The sequence below is a fragment of the Tinamus guttatus genome, unplaced genomic scaffold, assembly GCF_059628265.1.
Source record: "Tinamus guttatus ecotype Peru unplaced genomic scaffold, ASM5962826v1 Tinamus_guttatus_pri_ptg000198l, whole genome shotgun sequence".
NCBI lineage: Eukaryota > Metazoa > Chordata > Aves > Tinamiformes > Tinamidae > Tinamus > Tinamus guttatus.
Genome location: NW_028288732.1, coordinates 531090 through 542324, shown reverse-complemented (window position 1 = coordinate 542324; position 11235 = coordinate 531090). Strand labels below are relative to the sequence as shown.

Sequence of the window (11235 nt, the reverse complement as noted above, 5' to 3'; positions counted from 1 at the left end):
GGCTGAGTGAGGCTGTCTAGTCTGGGAGCAACCTATTTGCCAAGAATAAGACCTGTAGGAGAAATGCTTGTTGTCCTTTATTGATGTGAGCTTGGAATTAGTGGATCATTACAAACAATATAGTAGATATGTACAGAGGTATCTTAGGCATTAGGAGAAAGTGAAAGATATTAGGTGGTGGTTTCCATTAGTGAATTTTCTTTTGTTAGAATTAGAGGTACATTGTTTGCAAGGGAGATTTGCATCCACTCACATTAGTTAAGATCTACAAAATTTCGATCCTTTCAGTCGCAGCTATCTGAGATAGCTGGGGTCAGGAGGCAAGTTGGAATATTTGCCTTAATTATCATTATTTTCAGTGCTTCTCATTCCTAGAAATTGTACACTTTCCCCCTCCACGTCATGCTGTTTCTTTTCATTGCACAACTCATCTGTCTTCCAATCCTCAAGCCAAAACCACCTTCCTTTGTGAACACTTAGGAGAGATTTTTTCCGTGGATTCATGCGAAAGTAAAGGCAAAATATGAGGCAGATGAAGTTTGGGTTTTCCTGGGCATGATTTTGATTGTGAAGGGTGATGTGGAAATTCATGAATTCCTGATGTTTTTTCTAGACCTGAGCCAGTGAAGGGAGTGCCCTCCCCAGTGTCGGAGAGGTCACTTTGGGATAGCTGGTCACTTTGGGATAGCTGAAGAAAATTTGCAAGGGGAAGGGTGAGAGAGTCCTGCTGGTTTAGAACTGGAATGCGATAGACAGCTCCTATTTGGAATGGAAAGTGCTTTCCTGATGAGCTTGTCTTATTGCAGTGATGTCTGTGATAGTGATGATGGTGGAAACGAGGGTGCCCTGGAGGAGGAGGAGGGCAGTGTGGACCATGGTGGGGAGGATGAGGGGGATGCTGTGGTCCGTGATGGTGGGGAGGAGGGCAGTGAGGTCCATGGTGGGGAGGATGAGGGGGGTGGTGTGGTCCGTGGTGGTGGGGAGGAGGGCAGTGAGGTCCATGATGGGGAGGGGGATGGTGTGGTCCATCATGATGGGGAGGAGGGCAGTGTGGTCCATGATGGGGAGGAGGAGGGGGATGATCTGGTCCATCATGGTGGGGAGGAGGGCAGTGTGGTCCGTGATGGGGAGGAGGAGGGGGATGATCTGGTCCATCATGGTAGGGAGGAGGAGGGGGATGATCTGGTCCATCATGGTAGGGAGGAGGATGAGGACAAGGGGGTCCATGGTGGGGAGGATGAGGGAGATGACGTGTTTCATCCTGGGGAGGGGGGGGAGGAGGAGGAATATGTGCTTCATCCTTGGGCAAAGGGGAAGCAGAGTCATGTGCTTCCTCTTGGGGAGGAGGAGGACAGCGGTGGTGTGGCGGGTGACGGTGACGTGGCCCCCCGTGGGGTGGGGGATGAGGATGTCCTTCCTGGCTGTCATCATGTTCTTCAGTGAAGTTGCGGTGCCGCTCGGAGTCTTGAGGTGTGAAGGGAGGCGGACAGCGATGCCCGCGATGGTGCCCGTGACCACCGTGGGGATGGGGATGCCTGTGGGGCCGACCCAGAGGCGGAAAGCTGCATTTTTGCCCCCATTGCTGCTGCTGTAAGAGAAAGACCAGGGAAAGCAGTAGTGAGAGAGATGTTTAAGTAACAGAAGAAGGTGGGGAAAGAGGTGAGAGTTACGTAGCTTCACACAGATAGTTTAATTGAATGCCAAATACGATAAAGCAAACCTTCCTTTTCCTTGCAGATATGCTTTCTAGCTCAAACATTGCTAATGGTAGCACTGGTACAGCTCATTATCAAAACGTGTTTATTCAGAGCCTGATTTTTGTTTATGTCTAGAGACCTTTATATCAATTTTGCAGTATAAAGAGGCTTAATAGAGTATGTAATAGCTAGTTTAAAGAGGCCCAATCAATTATTTTTTTTTCTTATTACTTCTGTCTTATTTCTACTTATTTTTGGCTGGGAATATATAAATATTTATTAAGGTTTTATGATAAATTCAGCTTTGGTTGATAGGACTTTCTGGCATGAATTCCATAGCTGCTGCTTGAAAGTAGCTGGGAAGTGTTGATACATTATGCACAGCTCATCTGTCCGCCTCTTAACGCAACCACAGCGTTCACAGGGACAGATGTGGACAGTGTCTCTTTATAGCAAGGGAGGTAATAGATGTGAGAGATGTTTCTGTCATTGCTACGTACCCAGGGATGGTAGAGTTCACAGGTTATATCGGTTCCTTCCGTTTCTTCTGGGACACCGATCGTTGCATTGCAGAATCCCTTTTGCTAAGCAAAACAAAGGGAAAAAAAAAGCATTGCACATTTGGATTCTTAGGATGGGATTAGTAAAAGCTACTGAAAGTTCAGCATTTTGAAAATAGGCTAGTTCAAATGGTACCCAAGTATTCGCATAATCTAGCTAGATTCTGAGCTTTACGACCAGCGATACTTGCCCTCTAAATAGAGGACTAGAATATATGCTAGTTTGAGTGTTACTGACCGTGAAGATGTCTTCCCCATGTGCATTATTATTCATCATCTTATTTCTCTTTTGATGTTCATAGGAAATTGGTCAGCTACCAATGCCTCCAAAAAGACAACCCCATGGAGGATTCATTCTCTTTCTTCTGTCTTTGGTTGTTAAACTTCCATTTAGATTGGGCTTTTCTGAAATTTTGCTCCAAGACTTCGATAACAGACACTGTGTAGCTATGCTACTCGAGGAGAAGCCCGAGAGAGCACTATTTTTTCCACATTTCTTTTTTGAGAAGTAATGTCCTGTAGCCTTTAGGATTGCTTCTTTTAGCATCCTGTCTGTGGTGCCTTTGGCCTGCTCTCAGTCTGTGTATGTGCAACTGCTCCCTCCTTGCTCTTTGGGCTCTCACTTTTGCATGGGGAGTAGTGACCCCATGGGTCTGCTCTCCCATTTCAGAAGCACAGCCTTGTTTTGAAACAGCCACTGTGAAGCTCTTTGTTCAGGCACAGGATCACAGAACTGAGGGATAATCAGTTCTGTGTAAGCTCTTTGCAGCAGGAGCTTTATCTTGATATATATATTTGAGCAATCTGTAGCCTGTGATGACAACTGATTACGGAAGTAGCAGCGTGTTCTGCCTGTAGCAGCAGGGCCTGCTCTGGGAACTGAATTCAAAGCCCCTGGCTACCTGGCGTGTGCATCGTCCTCATCAACTTGTGGCTCTGCCACTGGCCCATTCACAACTTTTTTTGCTCTTCTGGGATATAAGGAGCCACAGAAGAAAAATCACTGTGGGTAAGAAGACCATTTTACAGAGGTTTTCAAATGTTTTTAGATTTCATTCCTTCTATTTCATTCCTGAGAGGATTTATTTTGCTTTAATGACTCTGCCTAGAGTTTCCATGGTATAGACTATTATTAGGAGGAGGTGGGATGAGGAGGGTACTTTGATGTAATCTGTAGACCAGTCTGAATCATTGAACCCTCCATTTCCCTGCTGCAGAGGAAGAACACACAAAAAAGAAAATCCTGGCCTCACTGGGATGAGATAACGCACATATTTCAAATCAGTGTAAAAGGTTTTGTAAAAATAGCACTATTGATTTACTAGGGAATGGTCACAGTTTAAATGTTGAAGCGAGAAACAAAAAATTCAAATCTAGATCTGGAATATCCCAGGTTCTAGTTTCATTTAGATTCACAAGTCCAGATTGGCTCCTTATAGAAGACAAAGAAGCAGCTGTGAAATTAAAATCTGGACTTGGACCTGCTGGGTTTTAAATTTTGAGTCCGTATACATGCTTGTAAGAAACACTTGAAAATAGTGTGGGAAGATCTTCCTGGTGCCACCCTTTGTCCCAGTCCTCCCCATAGGCCTTCACTTACAGCATGCCAGTCATCTAGAAAATGGCATTGCAGCAGCGTGTCTGTGTGTTGCTGTGCAGGTTTGGAGCAGTTGGTCTCTTTTATGGAGAACTCTACAACATGACCTTCTCTGGAGCCCGTCTGAAATGAAGAGGTCAAACAAGCAGTGATTACTGTGTGTATTTAAAGGCTCCTATGACTTTTAAAGCAATGCTATTTCATGCTGTTATCAAAATCTTGTCCACCTCATCCCTTCATTGCCTGTCCTTTGAGTGTTTGTACATGTACACATAGTAAGGAAAATGGATTAGGCAAATTATGCTTTACTTGCACTCCTAAATCAGTTCTGGCAATGATTTCTTTATATCTTTTACTATTTTGCTATGTGTTACAAAACTTTTATAGCCTGGGTTTTTACAGAGTAGGGATTGTACAGGCTTTGCCCCAAGTTGAATTGCTGCTCGTAGGGAAACAGAGTGATCTACTGATTGGGAACATTATCCGTTCCAGTGATGGGAGCGTGGTGCTGCAGAGGTGCTAATGTTGACTTAGGGAAAGACTCGGCCAGTTAATTTGAGGTTGCTCTGTTCTCTTTTGTCACTGGCATTACTCATAAAGAAGGTTTTATTCCATATGTCTAGAGAGAAGGCCTTTATGATCCTATTAGAATCCATAGAGAGGTGTTTCATTTTACTTTTCAACTGTTAGAATAGTTTCACGTCAGCATGAAAGTGTCCACAGCTAAGGGCATACACGTGTACCCAAGTTTCTCAGATTTAACTACTTCGGTTAAAAGTACGCATACTTTGTGGTACACCTTTGTGTCAGAAGTCATAGCTTCTAAGGGTTATGCAATTCCTTGAAATCTCTTGGTGCTACAATCTTAATTCTCACTGTAGCTAAAGATGGAAAAGTGTGAAGACTCTATTTGCAAAATGTGGAGCTTAGGAAGAAACACATAACTCCAAGCAATCTGAAAACAGCCGTGGGCTGAATGAGAATGGAGATGTATCCCAGGTGAAGCCCCAGTCTAGAGCACTGACAACTTTCCGAGTGGTTTTGTGAGCTGCAGGAAAGTGGGGTTGGGCTCGGACAATGCGGTTAGTTTCCCAGAACAACATGGGGTTAGGGCAGGAGCCATGGGACTGCATTACAGAGGTGTCCTGAGCAGACACATGGGCTGGCAGAAGGTCTCCAGTATCTACGAACAGGAAACTGATCATGTGAAAGTTACTGCTTCAAAACACCCACGGAATGAGTCTTCATGTTGGTATCCTTGAAAGGTGGAAGAGGAGTTAGTCACCAGAGTCAGTAGTTCTGCAGGAAGTAGAGCACAGGTAGCTGCTCTTCCTGCCCTCACAGCCCTCGGGATGCTGCTTTGCTCCACAGTTAAGAGAGGGCCAAAATGATGTGGAGCTTGTTCCACTTCATGATATACCCGAATATTCCAAGAGTGAAAAAATGTCTGGCTTTAACTGACAGAGTGGAGGATTGTGGTCTTATACATGGACTATACATCTTGGAGGGCTCTGGTCAGTGGAAAATAAACTCTTGCATGTTATGCTATGTTAGACACATATGCAAAACAAAAATAAGAATACCAAAAAGGCTCCAACATTTTGATTGCTGTAATTTTAAGCAGATGAGATATCCTTTTGCTTTCACATGTTTAAATTAAGGTTTTCTATAACACAGTTTTGCAGAAGCAGGTTTGTAAACTTTAAGGAGATGATTTATGTGTGATGTTGCAAGCAATAGTTTTGCTTCTAGAAGGGTTTGAGTTTCAGACCCGCAGTTTTGGAGCTGCTCACAAAATTTAGCCCTTTATAAATAGTTACAGGACAAAATGTCACTTACCATCTTTAAAATTTTTTCAACTTTGTCCACGTTGAAGTGGCTCGTGTGGTTACTCTCAGTGTTGTATTTTTCCAGGGCCTTTGCAGCAATATCTTTGTGTTGCTCAGTGACTTCTAAGACTTCAAATTTCACAGGACAGTCTTCGCACTCCAATATATCTGGAGGAACTGTGAAAACAGGGAGGTTGCTAATACTGAAATGGATATTAATACTCATATGAATTGAACCCAGCACATCTTTAAAGTGAACTCAGAAACTGAAATGTGAAAGGGTTTTCTTGGAAGTGAAATACTTGTCCCTCACTCTGAAAATACGGGTTTGTCCTAACGTGAAAAAGGCAGCTGTGAAATTATGTAAGATGTACACAGTATATATGAACACATACTCTTAACATATACTGTATTTAATGTGTAAATCTTTTTGCTCTTGGAATCGTACCACCCCAAAGAGGCCTTCTTTCAAAATTTACCTTTTTTCTCATATTCCTTGTTATGTTTTGGTTGACTCGAATGGTGATATGATTTGACATCAATGCAGTTTGCTTTTGAAGAGAAGGGTAACCTTTAATTCTATTACTCATGCTTAATATTTCATTTTAATTATATAAAATATAAATTTCAAACAGATGAATGAATCTGTTACAGTTACCATCTACAAGGAGCGCGCAAAGTTGTACTTTAGGAGTAGGGCTCATTTGAGGTACGTATTAAATTACAATAGAGATTATTTTACCTGGGCTTACTGTACAATTAAATCCATATAACTTCTGGTTTTTTTTAATCCACTGTCTTGTATATGTGACAATCTTACATTGCCCAAAGACCTGAGAGAGAAAAACAACATGTGGCTATGATTATTTACCAGAATTAATTGGATGTCATTGATCACAGGAACTACATGCCTTCTTTGCATGCTTTTCAGAATAATGTGTGGTCATTTATGGAGTATTTGATTTGGTACCACTCAAAATTTCAGTTTCAGCTAAAATTGCCTCTCTTTGTACAAGAGTATTAATTTTCAATTTGCATTAATAAATAGACAATGGAAAACTAATTCTCATCTTTCTAATATTTATAAGAAAATAGCGTTAGCTAGCAAGGAAAGTTAGAATGCCGTAAACATTCAGAGATTACATTAATCATTACGAAAAAGTGGACGAATCTTTTCTCCCATTCCTTTTCCACATCTTAATAAAAAGAGCCACCACTTTCTCTGCTACGTGGCCTTCATGCTTTGTTCTGTGTGATAGTTTCACCACTCTCCTATAAATAAATAGTTTTTGGACAGGTAGTTCTCATCACAGAGTACTACAACGCAATGCAAAATAAAGGACAAGTTATGCTGTTTATCATAGGTCTACTGACACTACTAATATTTTTTACTGTCGTATCATAAATTCATTAACATAAAACTGACAAAATATAACCCTTACATTTCTGTCTAATATCATAGGAACATGACTTAAAAAAAACCCTATAGAGAGAGCCCCTCTAGTTATCAGCAAATTATTCTTGAAACCTCATTTCTGTTGCTAGCAGTGGAATATGTAGTCTAGCTCCTGTGACAGAATTAGTTGAATGAAGTTGTCCTTGTTTGACAAGACCCGTCCACCCTTTTCCAAACCTTCTGCTTTTGTTTAACAACTCAGGAATCCAATAGATTTTTTTTATACAATGAGGCATTTTAAAACCTGACCCCTACATAGAGATTTCATGCCACATAAGTTTCCTGGCAGTTCAGATAAAGATCATGTCCATGTTAATGCATTATTGACATATAGTTCTACCTGGATGCTATTACTTACCTGGAAATATGCATCGCTGTATTCACAAGATTCCCAGCGTTTTCCAGATAATACTGAGCATTCCGTTTCCAGCACATCCAAAGTTAAGTAAAGGATTGATACATTTTCCTGGAAGAGGAGTGCAGGTTTAAAAAAAAAAGAAAACATTTGGATGCAAGAATCTTGGTCTGAAAGAAACTTTCTTGCAAGTAGATGTGCTTAATCTTTAATGTACCTTCCCCACTTCCTTATCAAAGCTCTTCTGATCTGATGAGCGTAGATTCGTCGAATGATTTAGGCTAGAGAGACCATTGGACATCATCTTGTCCAGCCACCTGCTCAAGCAAAGCCCCTTCAAAGCTGGACCGAGTCGCTCAGGACCTCGTCCATCTGAGTTCCATATACCTGCAAAGCTGACTGTTTCACAAAGCTGACTGCCACTTGAGGCAGTTCCCAGTACTTCACCACTCTCTTTTATTTCTATTTTTATTTTTTTTTACGTGTGTCTAGTCCAAATTTGCTTCCCTGCAACTTATGGCTGCTGCCTGTTGTCATCTTGCTGGGAGTGCGAGCAGAGGCTGCTCTCAGTCTGGTGTGCATCATGGAGGGCAAATGCCAGCCTTGGAGTTTCCCCTTCCCTCCTGAGATTTTCCTTGAACATATTGGTTAATTAGCAGCCCCTTTCTCCAGACAGCCTGTCCTAGAGAAATGCCCATCCTCGGTGAGATTAGTGACCAGATATTTGCAGAGCTTTGTTTCTTTCCCAGTTTATTTGGAGAGGGACTCTACAAAACTGCTATAACCCCCACAAAATCAGAATCTGTGGCTTATACTTCCAGTATATTCTACCCCTTGAGTGCATGTGATGGGGAATCAGAATTTGAATTTGACAGCCAGGATGATAGAATATGCTGCTAAAAAGTATTAGTGGCCCACAAACACTTGATACTTAGGTCTTGTGATTTTTTTTCTGAGGAAAAATGAATCTTAATTATCATTTGTAATGGGTTAGTCAAACTTCATTCCACTCTGTTACGGACATTTCTCCCTTCCTTCCAGTTACCCAGCTATATCCAAAATTAAGGTAATAACAAAATACTACTAATAAAATACCTATCTTTCAGGATACACTGATCTAATTAATGTTAGATACTCCCAGATTCAAGAAACTCTCTGAATGTAAAGTAGGAATATAACATCCCAGACCTGAAAACAGATCTGACAGATTAATTTCAGGTGTTATATAAAACTGTTGAGAGCATTTCTTCTGCTAACGTGCTGTCCTCTGTAAGAACTGAGAACATTCAGCATCCTGTGTTGTCAAGCTTACATGCAATAAATCATGCACAAATGAATACTGAGACAGTGTAAATCAGAGCTGGGTCATTGAATTACATTAGCATTGCTCTGTTAAAGGCAGTAAGGCGTAAACTTTTAACAAGCTGGCTCATTATTTAAAGTCATGGTGTTGTCTAAATCAGCCTTTAAATTGATACTTACTATATGTTGCTTGTAGGCATCAACAACACGGAATAAACCAAAAACGTAGCCGTCTCTGCGGTGTTTGTTGACCAAATCCAGGGCCGCTCCTGCGTCTGTTTCAATGGTGTCGCAGTCTGCAGTGGTGATACTTGTGTCGCTTTGGGCAGTGGAGCACTGCAGTAGTGCTAGAAGAAGGGCTGAAGCTAAAAGCTTCATTTTGTTGTAGTGTTAGGTCACTTCTCTCTGTTCTCTGATAAAGTCATTAGTCTGCTTTTAAATCAGAGTAGCCCACAAAGGACGATATAAATGAATGCTAAAAGGGCATGATTTTATATAAAGTGCCGTGTCACTAGGCTATTACCTTGACCCTGGATTAATGTTTGTAAGCAGAGGTAAATGATTATATGTTGATTGAGTAAATTTTGAGGAAAATAGACCTTACAATACCCTCTGGCCCATGCATCAAAGTAACTACTTTATGCTTTTTAAAGCAGATATTGTGTAATTCAGTGTTTTACTATGAAGAATATTTAGCTTCCAACAATGTGCAGCTGACCGTGTCATTATGAAGGTCCAGGTTAGTATGCAGGTGTTACACAAGCTTGGCTTCTGTTTTCAGTAAAAATAGTTGAATTGTAAACATGCTGAAATATGTGGGGTCATATGATGGCTATGTGCATTTCCCTGTTTTTACAGTTCCTTAACTAGCAGAGAACCAGAGAAAGGGAAGCAGGGGGATCTCCCAGATTGGGAAAGGGGATGTGGCTCAGGATGCCCTTGCAGGCTGGGAGTCTGTAGCTTCTGTGTAAGCAGCTGGTGCTCCCAGCACGGACAAAATGTAGAGCAGACTTGTGTCAGCTCTGCATAGGTTCATGGTGGTAGGAATCTAGGGGCAAACATGGCATAAAGTGGCATAAAGTGGCATAAAGCTGCCTCTGCACCCTTCCAGGAGCAGTTCTGCGTGATCTTTTGTTGCAGAAGTCTTCGAAGGGTTCATTAGAATTTCTGATATTTTTTCAGTATTAAGATAATCCACTACATACCAAAATTTTTACTTTTCACAGAGTTTGTCAGTATATTTTGTTAAGCAGGAAGAAGGAAATTAGAACATTAAAAGGCAGTAATCATTTGCCAGGGAATTACTGCTATTCGAATACCCAATACTGTCTGAGTAAGAAAATTTTAAAAATAAACTTGGGCCAAAAACGAAAAGGCCACATTCAGATGAGAAACTTTGCAAGACCTGGTTGGTGTGAGAGATTAGATCAGCCTCTTACAGAAAAAGCTAGTAGTTATATAACTGGTTTGGGTTCACACGTTTGACTGAACTTCAGAGTTGACTTATATTTTTGAGAAATATTGGGAAATGTCATGGGAAATCACTCTTAACTCTACCTCACTGCATTAATGCTTATTACAAAAAATGACTTTTAGCATATATGTCTCCTAAGAAATCACATTCAAACACAAGTGGAGCCAGAGCAGTGACTTTCTTTTATAGTTAATTCAGTTTACACTTGACAATTCTCTGCTGATAGCTCTGAAGGAGGAATCTCACAGTATGATGCCTTGGGACATTCAAATCTAGTGTAAGTTAGTTTAAAACAGTTTAAAAATAGTGTTTTTTTCTGCGCAGTGGGTAATGAACTTCTGGAACGTGTTGCCGCAGAAGGATGTGGAGGCGGATAGTATCAGCCAGGGCAGGAACAAACTCAGGGGCAACAGGTTCTAAGGTAAATATTTGTCAGAGTAGGCAGGGTAGTATCCTAACACCCTTAGTACATTGGTTTGGGGTGCTGGAAAACTAGAAGGTGAAGGGATTGTGGAAAGGGCTCACGGGCTTCTCCTAACCACAACCTCCTTGTGCCCCTGGGAGGAGGGAGCGCAGTCCTGGGCTGGAGCACCGCTGCCGGGATGCAGTAGGGCATTATATTTTTATATCGTTTCAATGTAACATTTCAGAAATCTTTCTTCTGGAAGATTGAAAAAAAGAGGTGAAATAAGCACTGCATAAATAATCAAAGTCATTTGAAATACTTCTTACAAGAAAAAATAATATACATGTCATTATTGAGTTCCAAATCCAACCCTTCTCTGCATTCACTACTTACAATACTGCTTAATTTTCAGATGGGCAGTCAGTGAATTATCAGGTTATGTAATTTATAACATAATCCCTGTAGTTTTCTATAGCTTGCTGATTATTCTATTTATTTCCTGTTCTGTACTGTTCATTGTAACACATAATTTTCTTGACGGTGTCAGAAGTGAGAGTAA

At 41.2% G+C, this 11235-nt stretch overlaps 1 protein-coding gene across 1 annotated transcript; it reads right to left on the bottom strand.

Moving 5' to 3' along the window:
* Positions 1 to 432: 432 nt before the first annotated feature.
* Positions 433 to 9248, bottom strand: HRG (histidine rich glycoprotein). The gene is made up of 7 exons (XM_088523850.1): positions 8977 to 9248; positions 7498 to 7605; positions 6426 to 6516; positions 5694 to 5860; positions 3858 to 3977; positions 2198 to 2281; positions 433 to 1588 (listed from the first exon to the last, which is right to left on the bottom strand). Exons 1-7 carry the CDS (start codon positions 9172 to 9174, stop codon positions 446 to 448), a joined length of 1911 nt encoding a protein of 636 aa, XP_088379976.1. The 5' UTR covers positions 9175 to 9248; the 3' UTR covers positions 433 to 445.
* Between the last annotated feature and the right edge of the window lie 1987 nt (positions 9249 to 11235).